At 39.2% G+C, this 26,191-nt stretch overlaps 1 protein-coding gene across 4 annotated transcripts in view; it reads right to left on the bottom strand.

The window, feature by feature from the left end:
• FAM234A (family with sequence similarity 234 member A) overlaps window positions 1–26,191 on the bottom strand; it is a 55,670-nt gene that overhangs the window by 12,497 nt on the left and 16,982 nt on the right. For 2 of the 4 annotated variants that reach the window (XR_005009142.1, XM_036738721.1), the window contains exons 2-6: window positions 13,943–14,230; window positions 11,350–11,466; window positions 6,820–7,008; window positions 2,202–2,332; window positions 1,166–1,298 (exon numbers count right to left, since the gene is read on the bottom strand). Coding sequence is in view for 3 of the 4 variants with exons in the window: in XM_036738721.1 (XP_036594616.1) it covers window positions 1,166–1,298; window positions 2,202–2,332; window positions 6,820–7,008; window positions 11,350–11,466; window positions 13,943–14,207 (835 nt within the window). In the remaining variant the exon portion in view is untranslated. Of the gene's footprint in view, window positions 1–1,165; window positions 1,299–2,201; window positions 2,333–6,819; window positions 7,009–11,349; window positions 11,467–13,942; window positions 14,231–16,083; window positions 16,181–16,479; window positions 16,676–26,191 lie in introns of those variants that run through there. The other 2 variants (XM_036738723.1, XM_036738722.1) reach the window with 2 other exon arrangements.

The following is a 26,191-nucleotide window of genomic DNA, read 5'->3' on the forward strand; positions in this document are numbered from 1 at the left end:
ATCATACAAGGGAAAAAATAGACCATTAATGAAATCGAGCATTCCTGATGAAGAGATCAGAGCTGTGTAGAAATTTTGAAATACACACAGGAGTCAAGAGAAGCATAAAAGGGTAAACACGAACAAGTAATAAAGGACTAAGCAAGGATGAACTGACTACATTCTGTTTAAGGTCACATAGCTAGTACATGTGTCAAGTGTCTGAAGCTGAATTTGAACTCAGGTCCTCCTGACGTGCTCTACTCACTGTGCCACCTAGCTGCCCCGAATTGATTACATTCTAATCAGAGAAGATAGATAAGGTTTTCCTGAGAGCCTTACTGTCATCAGGGATTGTAGACAAAATTTAACAAGACAAGGGCCTGGGAATGGTTTTTGTAATGTTTTAATGATCTTAAAATAAGAAAGGAAAGGGAGGGGAAAAGGAATACACTGAAGGGGAAAAGGGGAGAAAAAAGGTGAGGAAAATTAACTGACATAATTTGGGTGTACAAGTAAAGAGACTATACAAATGAGGAGGATGGGGTGAGGGAAGCCAGTGATACTCAAGCCACATTTTCATCTAAACTGGTCAGAGGAAGGGAAGAGAACACACACAGAGTTGGCTGTTGAAATACATGTCACCCAACATGGAACAGGAAGGAAAGGAGAGAAGGGAGAGGGGAGGGTAAAAAGGAGGACAGATTAAGTGAAGGATTAGTTCTAAGCTAAACAAACTTTAACTAAAGAAGGGTATCTCCAAACTTAGAGGATAGGGTTTTAAAGGGAAAGAAAGAGAAGAACCTGTGACTGCCCTCTGAAAAAGGGAAAAAGAAGAAGGGACCAGGGAGCAAAAGCAGAATGTAACAAACCTAGAACTCTGGCATTGAGAACTTGCCTTCTCTTACTTCTTTATAAAGGGGAAGAGGGAAACCGATCAACGCAACAACTAACCAACCAGAGGAATCAGGATGAAACATCCTACGTCCTGATGGAGAGGTGTTAGATTTAATATACAGAATAAGACACTGCCAATGTGGGAATTTGTTTTGCTCAACTATGCATATTTCCTAAGAGAGATTTCTTTTTCTTTTTCTCAATGGGGAAAGAAGGGAGAGAACATAAATGCTTGTTAATCAAAAAATAAATTTTTAAAGAGAGGTCGAGTAGAAAGAAAAAAAAATACCAGAATGAAAAATAATGTAGTAGGCTCCAGTGTTCGTGATATGCATGATATAACCAACTTCTCCTTCTAGATTTAGGTGGCTTATGGAAGCAACTTGGTCACCAGTAGTGCTTGAATAGAGGCAACTTTTAATCTGGAAAACAAAAGAAGCCCCGCCCCCCCCAAAATATCAAGATGTTGCAATCACTCTTGTGCCACTGAAAACCTCCACAGTGGCTACAGCGCTGGGTCTGGAGTTAGGAAGACCCACGTTCAAATCCAACTTCAGAACTTAGCATTGTGAAATAAACTGCAGGTTTGGAAAACCTTTCTTATTTAAATGAGTTCCACCTTATAATGATTTCCCATAGAGTCCTGAAACAGAAATGGAATTAGGCTAAAAAAAATAAAAACCTTGAAATTAGCCACCTTGGTAGTTGTGTAAATGCTTTGGCAAAGGAAGGGAGCATGTTTCAAAGACAGTTACCCAGCAAAATTTGAAAGAAGAAAGGAAAAAGGACTATCAGTCTTTACCCCCTGCAGAGCCAGACAACCTCCCCCTCCCCCTGCTGTCTATGAGCAAAACCCTGAGCCTTAACTCAACAATCTGTAACTAAAGGAAGACAAAAGAAAGTGGAAGAAAAACACAAATGAGAAAATAAAGGAAGGTGTGTGTGGAGGAATAGAGAAACCAGAAATTTCCAGCTGGTTTTGACTAAAGGCCACAGAAATAGAATAGAAATAATATTTGTAAAGTGCTTAGCACAGCGCCTGACACATACCAAGCACTATATAAATGCCAGCTGTATTATTATTATAATATAAACTTACTCTAGAGCTGTAGGCCTGTGGGTGCCAAACTCAAAGGAGTCAGGACGTAGTTTACTGGTAGAGTAGTAAGAAACAATTACCTCTGGAAAAGGAAGTAGTTAAAGGGAAGGCAAGGGGGGAGCCCCGCAGCATAGAGATAATGTTTTCCATCACAGAAAAAGTATCTCATTGCTTGGAAGACTATCCTTTCTCTCCCACCACAAAGGATGAAAGAAAAAATTTGTACCTTGCTCCCCGATTTGATGAAAAGTAGCAGGTCTTGAATTCCATCACCAGTCACATCAGGTACTTTCAGGAAGGGACTCAGTATTGAGTCATTAACTCCAAAGTGCCAAGGCAGATGCCACAGTATTTCTCCTTAAGAGGAAAAAATGTATTAAAGGTAAGCAATGGCTTTAAAAATCAACTCTTACTTCAAAAATCAATAATCTAAGAGACCCTAAGATTTCTTAGTAGAGACTTCACAGCACTAGTAAATACTTGTTAAATTGAACTTAATTTCAGAACTCACTGGTCCCAATTTCGGTAACAAATGATGCCTTATATTGGTATAGTACTTCACACTTTACAAAAGGGCTTTTGCAAACATTAATTCTCATCTGAAACTTACAACAGTCAGTCAGGTGTTTCTTAAGCACCTACTCTGTGCCAGGCACCGTGCTGGAGCTGGTGATATGAAGGAAAGCAAAACACAGTTATTGCCCTCAAGGAGCTACCAGTCAACTGGGGGAAACAACATGCAAACTGCTATTTACCAACAAGCTAGACAGAAAGGGAAGGCACCAACACAAAGTGGGGTTGGGAAAGCTGCTTGAAGAAGCTGGATTTCAGCTGGCACTTGAAGGAAGTCAAGAAAAGCCAGAAGGCAGAGAAGAGGGAGGAGATTTTCAGGCATGGGGGACAGCCAGTAAAAAGGCTTAGAAAGCCAGGAGGTGGAGCGTTGTGTGTGAGGAACGGCAAGGAGGGCAGTGTTACTGCCTCACAGAAGAATAAGCAAGTGAGCAAGATGTAAGAAGACTGAAAAGGAAGGCACGGTCTAGGATGAATGCCAAATGAGACTTTATATTTGACCCTAGAAGTGATAAGGAGTAGAGAGAGAGAGAGAGACAGAGACAGAGGGAGAGAGAGATGGAGAGAGAGAGAGAGAGAGAGAAAGAGAGAGAGAGCATATGCTCAAGAGCATGTCTGTGTGTGTAGTGTGTGTAGTGAATAGAGAGCCGGCCTTGGACTCCAGAAGAGCACATATTCTGGAAGTGTGACCCCAAACAAGTCATTTACCCTCTCAGTGCCCCAGACCACTCTCAGTTGGAGAGAAGATGCCAATCTGCATTAGGAGACAACGTTTCCTTGCCTTGAATGAAATTTGGTCAGCTGTCCCACAAGTTTTCTAAGTGTTCTTTGTCTTTTAGGGGAGGGGGGAGGGAGAGAGAGAGAGACAGAGTGCATACGCTCAAGAGCATGTCTGTGTGTGTACAAAAGTCAGACTCTACTTTGGGAGGACCACTTTGACAGCTAAATGGAGGATAGACTGCAGTGGGGAGAGACTTGCAACAGGAAGACCAGCCAGAAGCCTCTTGTGCCAGTCTAGGAAGGAGGTTGTGTGGATGGTAACAGTGTCAGAGGAGAGAAGGGTAATAAAGGAGAGACAACACAAAGCACCTGGTAATAGGTGAGGAGGGTGAGGAAAACATCTTGGTTTCTAGCTTAGGTGACTTTGGAGGGAAAGAGAAGAAGTTCTGTTTTGGACATGGGTATAAGATATCTATAGGACACCCACTTCTAGATGTCCAATAGTTAATTGGACATACAAGAATGGAGGTTAATAAAGAGGTTAGGATGGCATAAGTAAATCTGAGAATCATCAGGATGGAGATGACAGAGCTCTGTGGGACACCCAGGGCTGACCTACGGCATGACCTAGATGAAGGTATGCCAAAGGAGACTGAGAAGGAGCATTCAGACAGGGAGAGAAGAAGCAGGAGGGAGTAGTGGCTGATTGGAGATGGTGGAGAGTGGGTATCGGAGAGCTCCTGCCAGATCCTCCATTTAAGGAGGGGGCTCAGGACAGCCATTTCATAACCTCCCAATCATCCTGCCTCTGCCTCAGTACGCTTTCTCTCTCCCTGATCTCGTTTCCCCCATCCCTGCCACTTTTTGCTTCTTTTTTATGTGCTGTCTTCCCCCGTCAGATTGTGAGCTCTTTGAGGACAGGGACTGTTTTTTGCTTTTCTTTGCAAACCCAGAGTTAGCATAGGGCCTAGCACATAGTAGGCCCTCAAATGTTTACTGACTGAGTGTATGATCATCAGATAAACAGGGAAAATAATACACATACTTCTACTTTATACAGTTGTGGAGAAAGTGTTGTGTAAACTCTAAGGAATTATTTAAGTGTGAGCTATAATTATTATTCCTGGTGTTTTGCGGACAAAAAGTTGGAGGTATAACCATTTGGATCTACTGAATTTCTCAGGACAAAAATCCCGACATAAAAACTCTTATTCTAATCCTAAATATCCTTACCCACACACAGCTTCCCTTTCTCACCCCATAAGATTTCTTCATTCCCTGAAATCATTTCTACTTCTTGTTCTTTTCTTCCTTCATATTCGGTAAGCTACAACGAACAGGGGAAGTTCTGAACCAGTTATTCACACATGGAATATTTAGGAGCCTGAAAACATGCTCATCTAACTCTATCCTAAAGGGCCAAGGAGTTTATAACCTCAGCTTTAGGTTTATTTAGCTGACTTCCCCAAAATCAGAATGATAAATGCTCTCCAATACTTTATCAACTGTTGTTTTAAATAGTCAACCTCAAACCATTCTTACTTATTTCACACTTGCTAATAAGCTATTCCTATCCCATATTTTAGAGGTACAAAGTCAATTTCCTTTCCATGTTTTTCTGGACTTAAGTGTCTATTTTATAGGATCCATCCATAATCTGAGGAGGGGGCTCACTCAGCCAAGTTTTAGCATAGGGGTCAGTGGCCTAGCATCCCTGCCAAAGGTGCTTGATGCCTAAGCTTGTATAAAGAAGTACACAATGTCACACATGTGAGAGAAGAGCCTACCTTACTACTCTTTTTCTCCTTCCCACTTCTACCAAAGCTGAGATTTCCTTGGGACTATCTATGATTTATTCTACCAACAGGCATAACCAAGAACTAAGACAACCCAAAAAAATGTCTGCTGTAGAGCTTCACCCTGCAGGCTGGGTAGGATCACTTTGAGGCCATCATGAAAAAGAAAAAAAAAAGAAACCCACTGTGCCAATGGCTTCTCCTTCACAAACCAAGGGCAACTCATCCAGGGAGCAACATCACTCCTTTGCACCTGGGTTTAGATTCTAGAAAGAATATATTCTTGGCATACAACATCTTAAGTTAGGTTGAACAAATGAAGTCATAGCATGCTTCTTTTAAGAGGGCGTTGATTCCTTTTTAGAGATTTAATTACAAATATACAACATTATAAAATCTTTAAGATGAAAATGTTGTCATTTCGGTCTTTTTCTCTCCTCTGATTCTAGATCAGCGTTTCTTAAACTAAACTGGGGGTTGCGATCCCATGTGGGGTTGTGAAAAATTTAGCAACAGTAAAAGGTTTGTGAATGCACAACCACCAAAAATTAATTAAAAATCAAATGCTCTGAGGTGTTTCTGGCAGCGTGTAGCCTTGATTCGGAACACAGAGCATGCTTACTTTGCACTGTGCATGCCCTCAAGCCATACAAACCCTATGAATGCTGCCAGAATGTGAAAAGGGTTTGTGAAAATGTGAACTAGTTTAAGAAGCCCTGGTCTAGAAGATGCCCAACATCGTAGGTACCTAATAAAGTTGATTGAACTGTCAGATTTTGACTCCATTGGATGCAATCCTCTCATGCCATCCTCATACTTCCCTAACAGACTATGAAAATTTAAGAGAAAATATAAATATGCTGTGTTGGTAAGCAAAATGGGCTCTTAGCACTTAGTTGGCTTTGGTCCTTTGAGTAATTCAGTGTATTTCATTGAGCCTTAATAGGTGCTAAGCCCCAGGCCCAAAACTCTATTAGGTGTAAAACCTATGTGGGTGTGGATTGGTAACTAAGGTGGGGCCCAAGGTGGGACTAACTCAGGGGAGGGCCTAGTTTACAAATGAGTTTGAGTGATAGGTTTGGGACATCAGAGGCTCTTAGATCACGTGGGTTTGAGTTACCTCTTTGTGACGATTTTAGATCACATGGGTGAGTCGCATGTGTGACTCACCCCTGACCCTGAAAAAGATATAAAACCAGGGGTTGGTTTCCTCTTCTTTGGAGCTCTTACCCACAGCAATGGTGGCGCAAGTGACTCTGGGCCAGCCCTCGTTATGAGCTCCCAGGCTGAACCTAGATGTTGGTAACTATGAATCTGTATTTGGTCTGTCTGTCGATGTTTGTAATTTGTTTAGGGCTCTTACTCGAGATGGTGTTGATGCGGAGACTCCGGGCAGCTGTAGCTAAGAAGCCCTCCAGCTCGTAAACCTGGATGCTGAGACTTTGTTAAACTCTGGTAACTAAGTATTGGGATTTGAATCAGACAAGTTCTGTCTGTTGATGTTCGTACTTTGTATTTTGCTCTGAAGTTCAGGGTGCTGATCTTTTCCCCTGTACTAAGTGAATGATATTTGTATGCTGGATTAACGTAAGCTTGTCAACCCCTTCACGTAGCTTTCCTTAGTTAAGCAGATTGAAAGAACCTGTGCTTTTGCAGCGTGCTGGTAGCATTCTTGCTGTAGGGGTTGTGTTGGTCTTTCACCCCCACAGCAGCTGCTAGCCAGATTGTTGAAACATGTGCTCCACCTGTTTCTCCTACCTATGGAAGAATCAACTGCAAGGAAAGAATTCTGTTTCCCCACAATGAAGCAGGTTGAGGGTGGCCCATTCCTCATCTGTTGATTAAAACACTCCATGTAGGCAACGTCCTGAGCAACAGGCCTCTCCCAGAGCAGGCTGCCATTGGCACCGGACACAGCAGCAAGAAAGGCACATGGGGAGGAAAAGCCTAGGAGAGAGGAAACCCAAAGTCACTGTTTGCATACACACTCTTGTTTGTTACTTGGTCCATTTGTTAGAAAGAGCAAAATAATCATGTCTTAATATACCCACTCACCCCCACCTCCTTCTGATTGCTCTTTTTAAAGTGGAGTCTTTACAGGATTTAAACTCCCGTCACATTAAACTCATGCATTTTTTTCCCCTTGAGCTTTCATTCATAGGGAACATTCCTAGATTCTGACCTTGCTTCTTTTTTTTCTCTCTGAACCCTGTCCATCAGCAATTTCATCCAAAGGATTTAGAGCTAGAAGGGACTCTAAAAATTAATCTATTCTAGTTCTCTAATTTTACAGGAGGAATCTGAAGTTCAAAGAACACTACATGGCCATCACAAGGTCAACACTGCTGGTGTATATCCAAGCCAGGATTCAAATTCCAGTCTTGTGACTAGAGGAGTTGTGTTCTTTCTATTACACCATGCTGTCTCTGTGTGCCACATGGCTTCACTTCCATGCAAATTACTCCTAAGTCTGTATCTCTGGACCCATGTTATTTCTTGAACACCGGTCACAAATTTCCAACCATACATTTCCACTTAGATATTAAGATTTTGAGGTTCTGACATTTCCATCTTCCCCACGATGGCAGTCACCCAGGCTAATAATATGAATAGTGGCTAACATGTATATAGTGCTTATTATGTGCCAGGCACTGTGCTAAGTGCTTTACAATATATTATATAAGAATACAATATCCCCCCAATTACATGTTAAAACAATTTTTTAACATTTTTAAAAAAAATTTAAAGTTTAAGTTCCAAATTCTATCCTTCCTTTCCTCCCTTCCCTACTCCCTGAGATGGTAAGCAATCAGATATAGGTTATACATGTGCAGTCATGTAAAACATTTCCATATTAATCATTTTGCACAAGAAGATGCAAATAAAACAAAAAGAATGAAAGTAAAAAACAGTGCTTTACAATTATTGTCTCATTTGATGCTCACAACAACCCTTCTTGGGTTTTTTTACATATGAAGAAACTGAGGCAGAGGTGCAGTGACTTCCCCAGGGTCACACAGCTATTGATTGTCTGAGGACAGAATCAGCAGGCACCTTGGACTCCTCCTTTTTCCTTGACACTAATCTTCACCAAGTCCAACAGATTTCTACACAGGCAGCCTGGCCAAGTGGACAGAGAGCTAGCCTCAGAGTAAGGAAGACTCGAGTTCCACTTGCATGGCTGAGGGAGCTTCCTGTCCCAATGAGATCACAGGTGATGTCCCCAGCCCTATCTCTGAATAGATGCCACCTTTCCTTTGTCTTTTCATCTGCCTCATCAACCCCATTCCTATGTCTGTATAACAACAATGTTGCTAGCAGCTGCTGTGGGAGTGTAAGACCAACAAGACCAGCACATAGAAGGGCTGCCAGCACAGATTCTTTGATCTGCTTTTCTAAAGAAAGCAACTTTAAGGGGTTAGCAATCTCACTTTAATTAAACATACATATATACCATTCACTTAAGTTCAGGAGGAAAGCCAGCACCCTGAACTTCAGAGCAAATACAAACAGAAAAACAGATCAACAGACAGATTTCTGTCTGACAAAATGACAATATACATAGATACCAGAGAAGCACCAACATCTGGGTTTTTCAAAGGGGGGAGGGGGCGCTGCTTCAACAGCTTGCTCAGAGTCTTGTCACCAACACTCTTTCAATAAGTGTGCTCCCAAAGGCAAAACACCAACCTCAGATCTTATATCTGAGGGTCTCAGGGTCAAAGGGCATCACAACCACAGGACTCAAACTCAAGTGAACTAGGCCTTCCCTTGACATAAGCATGTCACTGAAGACTTCCTATTCGATCAGATTCCTTAGTGCTGAAAAGCACTTCCAAAACAAAGACAACAAAAAGTTCACTTTGCTTGCCATTACATTTGAAAGGCAAGACTCATCAAAGGTATTTGATTATCTTAACATTCTAAAAGAGAAAACAAAAAAATTCCACCCTAATTACCACAATAGTCTGCCACTCTAGTTCAGGTCTTTGCTCCTTCCAACCTGAGCTGCCACAAAAGCCTCCTAACAGGTCTTCCTACTCCAAATCATGCTATCATTCCAAAATTATATTTTAGGCAATGTCTCTCCTTTATTCAAAAACCTTCAAGGGCTCTTTATACTACATTATGCCCAAATTTAAATCCTGTTACACTTGTGAGAAACACAGTTTTGGGAATCACTGGACTCCCCCAAATTGTGAGAAAATGCGGTTTTGGGGATCACTGGACTTCCTAGGCAGGGCCAAAGTCCTGAGCAAGAACCCTGTGATAATCCCTAAGGAAGGCTGTGCAGATCACAGGACTCCCAGAGGAAGGCCAAGTGGTAGCCCCCTTAATCTGTGGGGATCACAGGGCCTCCTAGGGGTCAGACCCGAAGGAGGACCAAGTGATGGCCCCTTAGAACGTCGGTAAGATCACAAGGCTCCCGAGACAGGGCCGGAAGTCCCAAGTGATGTCCCCTTAAGAAGGCTGTGCAGACCACAGGGTTCCCCACAGAAATCCCGAGTGGCCACCCTCTTAACACCGCAGTTGGGATCACAGAACCCTCCAAGGCAGGAACAGGAAGTAAGCCCAAGATGAGTTTCTGCTGCTCATTGCTTTCCCTTCCTTAACCTTAGGAAAATCCATGTGATTTGCCCATTCTTACCCAAAGAACTCAGGACCAGAGTGGGCAGAGGAAGGTATTTTATTGAGCTCCTCGAGAGAGCGGGTATAGTGCTCACTGAAACACTCACACTTATACAGCTGCAGGAGCAGAGGTAACCATTCCCTCCACTCCTGCTAGAGTTATGGTTAGTTTACAATCTTTATTTTTTACATAGTTCTCCTAGGTTATACAGTTTATGTAGGTACGATAATAAGGAAAAAGTAAAGTTAATTAGATTTTCCTTGCCTTAGTTTAGGATTAAACTACATTCTTTTACTTCCCCTACTTTCCCTCTTTAACATATGCAAATTATGCGAATCAGTAGGCCTGGATTCTTGACCAAGACCAGACCCTAGATAAGCTTGAACTGGTTCAAGCAGTTTGGCCTCTCTAATTCCCCTGACTGCCTTCTCAAAAAAAGCATGCACATGCATACAAGCCTCTGACCTCTCACCTGACCGACCTTGAGGCCTGGTTTCTTCTAAAGCTGGGGTGGGGGTGGGGGGGAAGTACACCTTTAGTTCTGTAGAAACAAAACTCCTCCTCCCATTTCTTACACACTTACACAGTCTAGGATTCCAGCTCCCCCACCCCGTATTTGAACATCAGTATATTTTTCTAGCTCTCCCAAATATATACTTTTGGTTCCAGGCAAACCTTATGTAAAATTGCCCCAACCAAAACAATTTCTCACATTTTTATGATCATAACCAAGCCCCATACTAAAGCTGTAGTTCTTCACTGTAATATCCTTCACCCAATCCCCTGAAACCAGATGACATCAGGCCCGTTCCAGTCTAAACTTATATTCCCTCCATTTCCACATAAAACTGGTCTGGGGGTTCTTAACTTTTTTTGGTAGCCATGGACCCCTTTGGCAGTTTGATGAAGCCTAGCCCCCCCCAACCTTCTCAGAATGTTTTTAAAATTACAAAATAAAATGCATAGGATAACAAAGGAAACCAATTATATTGAAATATAAAATTATCAATTTTTTTGAAGTTTACAGATTCCAGGTTAAGAATTCCTTTACTAAACCAAACTTCTTAAGGTCAGACAAATCTCTCAATTATTTTTATGTCCTCAGCCACAGTACCTAGTATAGTGAAATACACCTAGTACAGGTGTCTAAACTTGTGGCTTGCAAAACTCCCAACTGCAGTGAGAGCTAGGTTAAAATGTAATTGAGTAATACCTAAAAAAGAAATAAAAATAAGCATATACACATAAACATGCATTTTTATTTTACAAATAAATTTTACAAATAAAAATACAACGTAACATAGATAATGTTAATTTGTGATTTTGTAAGTCAATAAGTGGAGCAGCACTCCATTTCTATTTGAGTTTGATATTACTGATCTACACACCTTAGACACTTAACAAACACTTGTCAAATGAACATATCATATATGCCTCCTCATTTTCCAGGCTTATGTCTTCAACTGATCAGCAGAAACTGCCCCAGAATCATTACCTACAAATTCAGCCAACCTATATACTCAGTGCCAAACACTTACTCTCTCAACCAATGTTTCTGCCAGAAAAAGGAAAGGAATTTTTGTATCTGATTATTCAGAATAGTGCCTGAGAAGGCACTGCAGGTTCTCTTCCTTCTTCCTACCAACAAGCAAAATTACCTTCATCTGTGCAGGATATGTTAAAACTGCTGCTGCTGTTGCTGTCTTTATAAAGAAAAAAAATATCTTGAATGGTGTCTTCATTTATATCTTTAAATGCCATGAAGTCATAGGTTACTGAAAAAGAAAAACAAGTATCAACAGCCACTCTTGGGTGAGCAGAGCACTGGTGAGGCCTTCAGTGATCACTGGATTCATCCCCTCTTTATTTTATAGATGAGAACTTGGAAGCCCACCCCAGGGAGCCCAAGTGACTTGCCCACAGCCATCATCTGAGGAGTAAGTAATAAGTCAATTTGAATGAGGACTAGGTAATTATATTCCCCATTAGAATAACTATATGTCCCTTCTAAATGTATTGTTGCCCTTCTGTTTATTTTTTTAACATTTAATTTTTCCCTTTTTTGTCATTTTCATTCCCCATTAACTCTTTCCTTCCCCTGGCCAAACAATTAAGTCTTGCCAAGCAAAACAAATGTGTACGTTAGCTATGCCTGAAAATGTAGGTCTCATTTCACACCTCTAGTCTATCATCCCTCTGCCCAGAGGTGGGAAGAATGCTCCATCATTAGTCTTCTACAGCCATGGCTAGTCATTTGAATTAAGCAGAATTCTTATGTCTTTCAAAGTTTGTTTTTCTTGATAAAAATTGTAGTTATTGTTTTTTAAACAGTATTTTGTTTTTTCCAATGACATGTAAAGACAATTTCTAATATTCATTTTCATAAAATTTTGAGTTCCAAATTTTCTCTCTCCTTCCCCTCCTCCCTTCCCTAGATGGTAAGCAATTTGACTTACATTATTTATGTGCAATCATGTAAAACATATTTCCATATTAGTCATGTTGTGAAAGAGGAAACAGAACAAAAAGAAAAAAACATGGAAAAATAAAGTAAAAATAGTATGCTTCAAAAAATTGTAATTATTGTAAAAATGATTCTCCTGTTTCTGCTGCTCACTTCACTCTGCACTGGTTCATATAAGTCTCCCTATGTTTTTTGAATCCATCCCTTTCATCAGTTTTAACAATACAATAATATTTCACTAATTCACATATCATAATTAGTTCAGTCATTCCCCAACTGATTAGACATCCACTTTGTTTCCAGTTCTTTAACAAAACAAAGAGTTCTGCGACAAATATTTTTGTCCCATTATGGGTCCTTTCTGTTTGCATGCGACTTCCATGGCTACTGCTTTAGCCACATCACATGCAATAACTGGTCAAGGAAAGAACAGTTCTAGTAAGAACATAACAAAGAACTTTTGGTAAATAGGGAATGCCATCACTGCAGCAAAGACTTTTCTCCCTACTGCCAGGCCCCCTTTCTACCCTTTTCATTTCCTTTCACTTTGGGATGGAACATGGAGCAAAGGGGAAGGAAGAAAAGCTCGGAAATGGTAAATCTCTGTGTTAACTATATGAAGGGGGACAGATGACTATAGATGGAATTATTAGTCAGTTCTCTAACTTTTCTGTTCCATATTTAGCACTTCCCCTAGATGAGTAGAGGGCATTTTATTCCTCTTAGGAAAAAAAAATGTAAACTATTTCCTTTCTCTTCTCTTTAACAGAGGGACCCAATGGACACTGGAATGAATTTAAAGGTGAACAAAGCCAGCTCTAATTGTGAAGTACCTAAAACCCCCAAACTGACGAGAGGTTTATTCCTGAAGTTGCTCAGCTCCATTTCTTGACCATGAATGACGATCTTCTAGAGTTCAGTAATAACTCACATTTGTACAGCATGTAAGAAGCCCTCTCAAGACTGAGCACAAAGAAGCATTCTCAAAATTATTCAGATTCATATCCACTCAAATAGTAGCACATGCTCCTGTTTTCCTGAGCATTATGAAAGAAATGGAATGTCCTGAAAAGATCGACTCAGTCGCTGTATTCAATAGTCAATTTAAGGAAGCTGGAAGCTTGCAGTTTCAGTGAGGGAGGAGTAGAACATCATTTATGCTCTCTATATTTGCAGATTTAAGGGCTATTGGTGGCACCTTGGTCAAACAGTTTGTAAAACAAAATTTACTGAGAATCGTTCACTTTTTTCTTTTTCTTAATTTTTATTTCTCAACCTTCACTTTCATAAGATGTTGAGTTCTAAATTTTCTCCCCTCCTTCCCCTACCTCCTCCCCAAGACGGCATGCAATCTGATATAGGCTATACACGTACAATCATATTAAACATATTTCCACATTGGTCAATCATTCATGCTTTTTTTATGGCAGGCTTCATGTCTACTAGCCCATTTGTGAATAAATAAAAGAGGCCAACTGTATTCATCTTAGCACCTGGCTATTTACAAAATGGAGAGCAGACCAGTCAAATTTAGGAGTGGGGTGATTATTTCTCATTTCTTCCTTGCAATGGCTTTTTTTTTTTTTAACAGCTTCTTGCAACTACAAGGAAGCGATAGCAACAACTCAGGACCCATGTTCTGGGCCATTCATTCCTACAAAGAAAAAAAGCGTAATTCCACCAACTCCATATACACAATATAAGATAAGGGGTTGCTTGGCTCTTCATAGTAAAGTCTAGTGGAAGGCAGAGCAAGGCACAAATGAACATACTTACAACCGACTTACCTGCTGTGTTAAAATTTATTTCCCACATTTTTTCTGATATAGGCCGATCTGGACATGGGATGATGAATGAAATGATGAATACCGCAAAAAGGCTGGTAAATAACAGAAAGAAAAAAACAATTGTGCGGCAGTGGGCAAACCGAGAGTGATGAGGCGCTTTCTTAAAAGATCTGTCCTTTTCAGTTCTGTTTTCCAAACTTCCCCGAGGCTTTCTGTCATCATGCTTCAAAGGGTGGATCTCAGCTTCTAATTCTTTGTCCATCATGTGGGCATTATACAGCTCCACTCCTGGTTATGACCATTAATAAATCAGAATTAGTCATATCATCAACCAGCAAAGGGCTTCGCATACAATCTTTTGGATTACTAAGATTTGGGCCCATTTAGGAACAAAGCTCTTTTCTTAGATCCACAAACTCAAAGGTATTAGTTGAAAGAGCATCAGTCCTAAAAGGTTCCATCTGGAAGGTTTTAATATTGATTTCAAATGACACAAAGGCTGGAGCTGAACCAGAGGCTCTAAAAAAACTCTCTGTCACCATTATGACATTTCTGTCCTATTCAACAGATTGAGCAAACTCCACAAAATTAAAAAACAAAAACCAAACCCACCCAAATAATAACAAACTGATCCTAGTCTCATGGTCTTGGCATGTACGCCCAGTAAGGGGATGGCACGGAACGGGTTATTCAAAACCTCCCAGGCACACCTACCAAAACTAAGAACGGGAGAGGAAATGAAACAAAGTTCATCCAATATTTGAGAGAACCAGAAATTTTCAAGCTTAAGGTGCAGGGGATGGGGGTGTGCAAGGGAGGAGTCAAAGAAGAGAGAGAGGAGCAGTGGTTCACATTTATAGCCCTTTACAGTCGTAAGGACATCTAGGTGGCACAATGGATAAAAGCACAGGGCCAGGAGTCAGGAAGACCTCAGTTCAAATATGGCCTCAGACACTAGCTGTGTGACCTTGGGCAAGTCATTTAACCCTGTTTGCTTCAGTATTCTCTTCTGCAAAATGAGCTGGAGAAGGAAATGGCAGACCATTCCAGCATCTCTGCCAAGAAAACCCCAAACGGGGTCGCAAAGAGCTGGACACAACTAAAGTGACTGAACAACAATAAAACAAACTAGAGTTGTGAAGCATTTCATAACATACATTATCTTATTTCGGAGAACTTCAGAAATTGAAAGGTGCTTCACAGTCCACAAATTGTACCCAGAGAGAAATCCCCTTTAACAGCATTGCTGACAAGCTATCATCCAGACTCTGTCTAAAGACTTCCAGTAACAGAAGCCAGAAGTCTACAAGGCAGCTTATTCTAAAACTTTTGGATGGCTCTATTTGGAAGTTTTTCTTAATATTAAATCAAAATTGCCTTCTCTGCAGCTTTCACTAAATGTTGCTCATTTCACTTTCTTCTATCTCAGACTCCTATAACTGCAGTGATATGAAGAATATACATCTAGCTACATTTAGTGAGCATCTCTCCACTCTCTATTAGGTACTCCAAAACTTAAGAGTGTCTCTTATGCTGTGATTCTCAAGACAAGGGAAGTAGGCTGCAAATATACCCCATTTATAGAGAAGGAAACCAAGGTCAAAGAAGCTAACTCCAAGATCATACTAGTAAATGATAGTCAGAACTTGAACATAGGTCTTTTACTCCAAGTACGATGCTCTATCTACCAGACTCCGTTACTGAAAAAACAAAAACCCAAGAACAAATCCCTTTATAAAATTTAATACTAATAATTAATGAATAAATTTAAAACAAGTCAAGTTTTGGAAAAATGGCCATGCAGTGTATCTTCTCGGACATAAGGAATCCAGGAAGTGAACCTAAAAATAAAACATATAGTTTGGTCTTTTATGTTGATTCACTGATGGTGGAGCTGTAAATTAATCTAAATTATTTTGGAAAACAATTATGCAAAAAAAAGTTACAAAGTTGTAACTGTGATCTAGTGATACTATTAATGGGTTTATATCCCAAGAAGGTCATTGACATTAAGAAAAGTCTCATCTGTACAAAAACATTCATAGCAAGGTCTCAGAATAGAAAATGCAACATGCCTCCCTCCTTACAATGGAGTGTTGGGGAAAAAAGAAGGGAGAGTACTGGGGTAGAATGTTACATACATTGTCAGACTGAGTCCTGTAATGAATGTTTTTGCTGAATTGTTTTTCTTTGTCACTATGGAGGATTCAATGTAGTGGAGAAGAGATTTCTTCCTCCCTGATATAAAGACAAACAGCATTGTTACATGTTATTTAAAAGAAGAAAAAAAAATCATAGCAGCATATGCATAAGCAGAAAGTTGGAAATAAGGTATAAATGCCCAAAGACTGGGAAATGGCCAAGTTGTGGCATCTGAGTGTAATGAAAAATCATACTATAAAGAATTAATATTATGAATTAAAAGAATGATGGAAACATTTGTTTGAAATGATGCAGAAGAAAGCACATCCAAAAGAATATATACAATGTCTACAACTATATAAATTAAGACAATTCTACATAGCAATAAAACTCACATCAAAGAGGTAGAGGAGAGCAGATAGAGCTCTGGACTTGGGGAATTGAGGATATCTCTGTGCAAATTCCAACCCAGACACTCATTAGCTGTGTGACCCTTGGCAGTCACGTAAAAAAGGTGCCTCCATTTCCTGTACAATGAGGAAGCTGGACTTGATGGCATCTAAAGCTCCCTCCGCTTCTGAAGCTATGTTCCTATAAAAATGGACTATGTTAGCACTAAGACACTGAAGCTGAAAGGGATGGGTATGCTTTAAGGAACGGTAAACCATTAAATTGAAATGTTCTATCAGTAGGAATCACTCTCAGATGCTGTTTTGCCTAACAGTTTCCCAAGATTGTACTTTACAGAGGATTAACTCGGAGCTTTGTGATGTATGTATGATGTGAGAAACCAAGAAATTTATGAATAAATAAACAAGTTTGGCCTTCTTTTATCCTCTGGTGTTGAAGTTTCATAGAAACATAAGTTTATGGAACAGGCAATGGAATGGAAGAGGCAGATGAGGAGAGGCATTAATGTGATGGAACCAGGGAAATCTTTTGGTGAAGCCAATCCAAGTAGAACTGGAATTAAGCCTAACAGCTCAAAGTATGTGTGTTCAACTGGCCTACTTACCATTCTCATATGTACAGGGCTTCTCTCCTGTCTCTGTACCTTGAAATCCTTCCCTTCCCTTTTACAGACCAGCTCAAATACTTTCTCTGACAGAGGCCTTTCCTCATTTCCCAAATATGCTGCCTCCACATTTACTTTGTACATACTATTTTGCATTTACTTATCTGCATAAGTTATTCCCCTCCCTCCCCCAGAATGCAAGTTCCTTGAGGGCAGGGACTTTTCATTTTTGTCTTTGACATGCCTATTGCTTATTGAATACTAGTTGAACTGAATCAAATACTCTCTACTGTTAAAATGGGCTACAGAATTCTGGGGGGAAGAGAGAAGAATTTCCCAACTATAGGCCAGTGGAACTAAATTTGATTCCTGGCAAAACTCTGGAGCATATTACTAAAGGGATGGTGATGGTCATCATAAAAAGCCAGAAGAGTTTCAGCAAGAACAGACCATCCTAGACTAATACCAGTTCTTTTTTTGACAGTACTCCTAGATTCCTTTTGACAGATCCCCCTAGATCAAGGGACTATACTATATAGTTTACCTCTATTTTGGTAAAATATTTGAGAAGTTTTTCACCCTACTTGCACAGAAAAAATAGAGAAATGTGGGCTAGGCAATATTATGTACAATTAGGTAGAGAGGGAAATTTTTCAACGGCCAGAACCAAAGTACAGTCCTTAATCATCTGCTGTTGTGATGGGTAAAAGATGAAATGACTGAGGAACAAAGTTTGTTTTTCTGAGCATTTCAATTTACTAAGCAATGCTTGCCAACTGCCTAACAAACTATAACCAGACCTCCTAAACTTAGACCCAGGCCTTGAATACAGGGAGAGATAGACTTTAATACATTAAGAATCAAATAATGCCAATTAAAAGAAAATACTAATTGGAGGTGATATTGGGGACTTTCCAAGTGGAGAGGAGGAGAGTGAACAGGTGAACAGGTGAAATTCCCTGAATTCAGAAAAAGAGGTATCCCACTCCCCCCAAGTGTCTGTAAACAAAGGAACATGGAAACAATTGATCAGCACAGGGCCAGTTTTCAGATAAGACATGCAGGTTGCTTGAGATGTACGATTGTGAGAAAACATCTTGCATCATCTTTGGATCTGACTGGGTTTCTGGTCAGCATAACCTAGGTCCTCAGTTAAGGGTCTCTACACAGCAGGTGGAGGTGGTCCAGTTTCCCAGAAACCCAGGACTAGGTTCAAACAACACAATATGGTTTCTTCCCAATTCCCACAATGGAATAGCTATCTCACAAGACAGAAATTGGACTAGACCCGTAAGTGAATAGAAATGAAGCTAGCTCCAGAATTGGGCCATAAGATGGAGTCAGTATAGTTTCCTCAGTTTCCACAATTAACCACTTGCTGTCCTAATCCCCTCAATGTCAACTTGGAAGGAGGTCTCCAATGGAATGCCCAAAGTATCTATGCTTGGCCCATGCTATTTGACATTTTTATCAGTTATCTGGATAGAGGAAGAGATGGCATGCTTATAAAATTTGCAAGTGACACAGAGGAACAGGTAGGATTAAAACAATCTTGATAGGCTCAAATTGGCCTAAGCCTGCTTAAATGAATCTCAGATCTCACTGGTATAAGTACTTTCTCCAGCGAAACAATCTCAACCCATCCATGCCCTTTCTGTGACTAAGGTCAAATTCAATGGGGATAAATGTAAGGTTTTACACGCAAAAAAAAAAAAAAAAACCACCCTAAGTACAAAATAGTGAAAAAGTCTTGCTAAACAGTAGTTTGCTGGAACAGAAATGGAGGAGAAAGTGGGAAAGAGCTTAGCAAACTTCCTGAGTCAACAGTTTGATATGGCAGCTGTGAAAACTAACATCATCTTGGTCTTCATTAATAGAGACATGGTGTCTACCAGAACTATGAAGATGATAGTACTGCTGTACTCTGGCCTAATCAGATCAATGATTGATTTTGTGCATCATATTTTAGAAAGGACAGTGATAGTGCTGATGAATATCCAGGGGAAGGCAAAGAGAGTGGTAAAAGACATGGTTCATGACATAAAAGGGTTGACTGGTTGAAGAAACTAGAGATGTTTAGCCTAGAGAAGAAAAGACTGAGAGAGACAGAACTGCTATCTTCAAGTATTTGAAGGGTCTGTTGCATTGCAAGAGGACTGATTTATTTTGCTTGGCTTTAGTGGACAAAACTAGGAATAGTGGAAGGAATTGCAGGGAGGCAAATATAGACTTGATACATATAAGGAAAATTCTGACAATGAGTGCTATCCACAAGAAGAATGGGAGGTAGGGGGTTCCCCTGTCCCAGAGGTCCTCAAGCTAACGACCACAGGATTTGTCAGGTATGTTGTAGAATAGATTCTTATCAAGTACAGGTTGATCAAAGAGGCCTCTGAAGTCCCTTCCAACTCTTGGATTCTGTCAAATACTTTTGACTACACCAAAGTGAATGAAATGAATGAGAGGAAAATTAAAAAAAAAATGAATCCCCCCACACAATGTACAGAGACCTCATTAACCCTTCCAATCTCACATCTAAGGTGACAACTCTGCAGCAAGACTGTCCAGGAGAAAGTAACTGAAGGAAAAACTACCGACAGTGTTCCAAAACAGAGTGGCCTTTGTGGGGTCTATGGGGGTCAGTGCTTACAAAAGGGCAGGAACCTGGGAAATGTCTGAATTGTGAAAAATAACAAATTTGGGGGGGAGAGGGAAGTCTTTTCAAAATGGAGTGAAAGAAAATGTTCATTTTTTATGTTATCCTTGAGGAATGTCCAGACACACCCTTCCTGTAAGCACACAAACAGTTCAATTCACTCGACATTTATTGGCACCAATGGATGTATGTAAAGTAGTATACTAGAAATACAAAGCAGCGCTGTCCCTTTCCAGTCCTTAAAGAGTTACAGTCAAAAGGAGGAATGACACATACACATGATTCAAACTACAATGTTCCTGAAGTCCAAAGAAGGATACAAAGTACTTCAAGAAAATTTGAGGAAGAGAACACTTTCAGCTGGAGGGATTAGGGGTGAAGGTAAAATCAGGGAAGGTTTTGGGGAAGACAGTGGCCTAGAAGAGAGACTTCAACAGGGGAGGTATAGAATGAATGATCTTAGTGTGGAAAATAGACTGTGCTAATAGCAAAGGTGGGAGAGTGCTGGACAAGGCCAGAGGACAGCTAGAGTCTAGTCTGGCTGGAACATAAAGGTATATGAAGGGCAGCAATGTGAAATAATGTGAGAATTAGGCCATGGAGGATTTTAACTACCAAATGAAGACATCTAAATATTCCAGCAGACGAATGATATAGTAGGAATTATGAATTAAGAACTTTTTACCAGGAGGATTAGAAAGGGAGAGAGTGAAGACAGGGTGACCAGTTAAAAAATTATTACGATAGCCTAGGAGAAGAGAGGGCCTGAATTATGACAATCTGATAGGACAAGAAGACAGATGCTAGTATAAAAGGATTTGTAGAGGACTTGGTAGCTTACTGAATGTGTTTAATGCCACAGCAAGTTTAAAAGGAGGCAATATGGTTTACAAAGGAAATCGAGCTTGATTTGGAATCATAAGACATGAAGTCAAATCCCAGATCTTCTATCCTTACTCCCTTGTATAACACAGTCACTGCACCTCTATGGGCCTTATTTTCCTCATCTGTAAAATGAGTGGTTTGGACTAGATCTAAGCTCTAAATCTGTGATCCTATGGCTTTAAAGTTTCTAATCTGAGTGATTAGGAAGACTGGTGCCATCAGAAATAGACAAGTTAAGAAGGGGGTAGGTTTTGGAGAATATGGTGAATTACAGTTTGGATAGGGTGAATTTAAGGTGCAAAGGGGTCAGATGTTCAACAGGCAGTTGGAGATGTGGAACACTGATCAACGGAGTACATGAGTAGGATACATAGATTTTTGGACTAATAATTGAACTGACAGAAGTGGAGGAAGATCAGGAGAAAAACTGTAGAACAGTACAGAGCTTTAGGAGATGCTCACATCTGGTGGCCAGCACGAAGACAAAGCACTGGCAAATGAAAACAAAGAAAAGAATGGTCAGACAGATAGCAGTTGAACCAGGAGAGAACAGTATCATGGAAGCCAAGGGAGAGGGGAGATATAATGGGTACTACAAAATATCCTTTCTTCCTTGGCCTCACTTATGAGGATCTTTCCTTAAACAGCTCTAAGGTAATTTGAATCATGTAGCCCAGCTGCATCTAGTAGAGGGAGATGGAAATAGAAAAATAGGAAGGAAGGAAGGAAGGAAGGAAGGAAGGAAGGACTGCCTCTATACATTCAGAGACCAAGCTAGGGATTGATGACTGACTATCTGGGAAATTAGAGGAGAGAAAAAGCAAACCACAGTGACTCACTGTAACCCTGTACTGGCTTGAAAATACTCATTTAAACACCGCAATTAGGCATTTTAAAAGCTATTTTATATCAGGTACTCAAGATACAAAGACAAAACAAATAGTTCCTGCCCTCATGAAGGTTACATTCTAAGAGGAGAAAACAATTGCACATGTAGGTTTATACAAGATACATACAAAGTAGATATAAAATATGTTTGTGCATATTATGTATGTATATATGTATGTATCTGTATGTATGTGTGCGTGTATGGAGAAGCCATACCATGTTAAGCCTCTGTTTCCTCATCTGTACAATGAGAATATTATACAGTCTACCCTCCAAAGCCATTGAGAAGAATGCACTTTAAAAAAAAACCATTTAAATGAAACATAAATGTGCACTATTGTTATCCCATTGTCATAAGCAACAGAATGAAGGGCGTTTTAAAAAGACTGTTTTATTGAAATGATTGTGATCCTAAAAAATGAGACAACACTCCTGCCCTTCGAAGCGTTACAACCAAATAGGCTGTATGTGGCTGCACTAGCTACAGCAGTGGATCTTTACTATGAAGTCAAACAAGGTTCTCTTTAGAAATAATACTGAACATTTACTATTTTAAATCCATAAGCACTGGTGTAGGCCGGTGTTGGTGATTATGTAAAATGACAGTAGAGAGTAGTGGGGAAAGCACTGAACTGGCCTTGGAATCATGAAAGCTGGAGTTGAGCACTTGGACAGCAGCCAAATCACTTAACTTTTCTGTGCCTAAGTGAAGTTGTAAAATGGGAAGGATACACACCGTGGCTGATTCTCCCTCCCTCCCAAGGATTGTGAGGAAGTCACATGACAAGTTGCAAAGTACAATAAATGTATTCTATTTGACTAATGACATTCTTGTTGTTAATAAAGCTTTAAATGATACCTCATTTTATCAGTGTAAGTCCTTTTTCCACTGATGGCAGCCTGCTCATTATTACTGACAATAAAAGTCAATATTGTAAACGAGCTATTAAGAAATGTTAAAGGATCATAAGATCAGAAGTAGAAAGGAAGAAAGTCACAACGATAAGGCCAAAAATGAGTGAAAAAACTAGATTTAAATCAGTCAGGAAAAAAGCTTTGCTAGTTTTTTTTAATGCAAATGAAAATAATTTTAAGGCAACATTAAACCTTATTAAAAGTAGGAATACTGAAAACAATGATACCTCATTATTTGGGTGGTGTGGTAATCAGTTACATATGCATTGCTAGGCAGACTGTAAATTTAGTCTTTATGAAGGACATAAAAATTTCTAACAGCAGCTACAAAACTGTTTATACTTTTTATATAACTGTTTATACTATATACTTATATATACCAAGGAAATAACCCAAGGAAGGCTAAATGGCGCAATGGACAGGGTGCCAGGCCTGGAGTCAGGAAGACTCATCTCTCTCAGTTCAATCATGGCCTCAGACACTAACTAAACCTGGTCAAGTCACTAACCCTGTTTGCCTTAGTTCCTCATCTGTAAAATGAGCTGGAGAAGGAAATGAAAAACCATTCCAAGTATCTTTGCCAAGAAAACCCCAAATGGGGTCACGAAGATTTGGACACCACAAACAACTGAACAAAAAACACGTAGCTATTTATAGTATCAAAAAAAGTTGCAAACTCAAATGACTATATTAACTGACTAAGTGAACCACAGTATCTTTTGAAAAAATTATCAGTTATCTTAAGATGATAGAATATCACTGGGCTGGTAAAAATGAAATTTGTGGACTATTGTCTATCCATAGAAATATCTATGTGAACTTATATTTGGCGAAAAACTCAAAATACAATAGTATATATATACAATTCTGATTACAGCTAATGTAAAAATATTTGACTAGACATTAAAAGACTAGAAAAGACTTTGCTTGTAGGATTGTACACCATGTTCAGTATCTAATTAAATTTATAAATAGTATTCACAACTAAAATTACAGCAGTGAAATAACAGAGACTATCTGCCAGCAAAATTAAAATTCTTTACCACTTCCACAACCCATTTCCCAGACATCAGAGTATCTTATATTAATCTATATCCACAGCCACCACCTTAGTCAAGGCCCTCATCACTTCTTATCTGGACTATTTAGTACAATACTTTTTTTTCCTTTCCCTTTAAAAAAAAAGTTTTATTTTGTCTTTTTTTAAATATTATTTCTTCCCTTCCAAGAGAGCCAGCCTCTATAACAATATTTTTTAAAAAAGAAAGAGGAAAAAGATCAGCGTAACTGATCAAAACACTGAAAAAGCCTGAAAACAGGCAATGTGTAACACTTGTGGACTTTCCAACCTCTCTCTGTAGGTAGGAATGCATTCTCACAACTCTTCTGAGCTATGCTGCTTCTTTGCCATTTCTGCAGGAGCCTCTTAACTAGGCATCCCACTCAAAGATGTCAAAATGATTTTCCTACAGTACGAATCTGACCACTTCACTCCCCTACTCAATAAACTTCAAAGTTTGCTATTGCATCTGGGAGATCAAATAGAAGCTTCTATGTTTAACTAAAGTTCTTTACATTCTGGCCCGTATCCAGCTTTTTCCAACCTTAGTAAAACATCATCCCTTTCTTTCCTTCTACAGAACAATCTGGCCTCCTTGCTGTTTCTAACACTGGCTATGGAATGAGACATCACTTCTGAAATGACTACCTATTCATGACCTTGGGCAGCAACTCACTAAACCTCAAAGGAGTTTAGTTTACTTGTCTGTAAAATTATGGGGTTGGAGGTCTGCTTTCTGCTTTGGATCTATGATCCTATGAGCTAGGAGGCTGGTCAGTTCAGATGTTACATAGTGAGTGGTTTGAAGAGAATCATGTTCCTCAATGCTCCCTCAAAAAATATCAAAGAGAAATACCAAAGAAGAAAAAAACTTAACAACACAAGAAAATAAAAATAAATCAGGAGATTAACTAAATGAAATTAGAGCTATAATTCAATTAAACAATACTGTCAAAGGACAGAATCAGATAAAATACCAGAAGTAATGCAAATGCAAAAAGAAATAAGGCCACATATCCCCAAGAGATGTCCTTAACTTCATGGAATGTGTCCTTTAATACCAATAAGGCCAAATAAAACCTTTAAGTAAAATATATATATATATATATGTGTGTACAATATATAAACATAATATAAAAACTGAAAGAATAGAATCAACCAACAATAGACCTGATTATAGCAGAAAAAAATTAAAAGCAAAGATGACCAACTATAGGGACTACAGCCCCACCTCTCCCCGCCCCCCTGCAAATTATCTAAACATGCATAATCGACTGATTGGTCCTAGCTTAGAGGATAGGAAAAGTCGAGATGTAGCAATCTCGGAAAATTTAAAAAAAACAGAAATAGTCTAAAGCCAATATTCTAGGAAATACATACATATAGACATATATATTAAAAACAGTATTGCTACCTTTGGCAAGGGGGGAGATGTCATTTTCTCATAACTTCACTAAGGCTATAACCTTGGTCAACATAAAATTACAGAGGATTCAGGGTCCTGAGCCCCCTACCATTTACACTGAGTAACTCTGTATTTTGTTTTCTTGATCCCATTTACTTAACTTTGTATCAGGTTCATATATGATTTCCCATCCTTTCCTAAATTTTTCATATTATGGTGAAGTATTATTACATGTTCATGTACCACAATTTGTTTTGTTTAGTCATTTCCCAACTGATAAGCATCTATTTTCTTTTTAATTCACCACAAAAAAAAGTGCTATTAGAGAAATCTGCAATTTAAGATTTGAAAACTGATTATGGCAGTCATTTTTTTAAAACTCTAGTACTAACATTTCAGATTCTGATTCATTTAGAAAGTTTCCTATGTATATGTTGAAGAAAACATTAAATAAATGTGTTTCAATAATGAGAAAAACATTTATCAAACAAAAAATTCTGACTTGTAAAATTCAGAAATTAGTTTCATAATTTAGATAACTAGAATGAAAATCTTTTAATCTCATACATTCATAAACAAGATCACTTAGCTATCTTCACTGATGTAGGTCAAATCTAGGTCTTACATTTTAGCAAATCTAGTTTTGGGTCTCTTTTTCCTTTTTTAGATTCAATCTCTTCTCACATTCCATGATGCTAAAGGTTCTAAGCATTGGTACCATAATGCAAGCATTTCATTTGATTAGTATCAATATCTAAGTATCTAGTTTTCTATACTCTGCACACAGTGCCAGTAAGGCCTGAATAACCATTTGTTAATATCTTTCAGAGAAACTCTTTATGAAGCAGAATTCCTATTGAGACTCTACATCAAAGTTATCAGCTTAGGTTTTCTCATAATAGGCTACAGCAAGTTCTTTGGATACTTCACGCCAGATTCTATTGAATTCTTTTTTCTCCCACCAGCCTGTGGCATGGTTATGTTTGGCTCAACTGAAAGCAGCACTGCGAGGTGTAAAATGAACTCTTCTGAAACTATTCTCTATGTACTATACATAATAAGAGAAGAAGTATGAGTACCACAGGACTCCACCCTAATTGTAGTAGTTCTGCTTCCTGAAAGGCACATTTTCCCATAGGCCACACCTTTGAACTCTAGACTAGTATAATCTGTAAACTACTGTCAACAACCCTCAAGTTGGGCAAAGTCTACACTCACAGAATCATATTTTACTGAGACATACAGACGGAACATTAAGACAAAAGTCAATTCTGCTGCTATAA

This window comes from Trichosurus vulpecula, chromosome 9 (assembly GCF_011100635.1).
Source record: "Trichosurus vulpecula isolate mTriVul1 chromosome 9, mTriVul1.pri, whole genome shotgun sequence".
In the NCBI taxonomy this organism is placed as follows: domain Eukaryota; kingdom Metazoa; phylum Chordata; class Mammalia; order Diprotodontia; family Phalangeridae; genus Trichosurus; species Trichosurus vulpecula.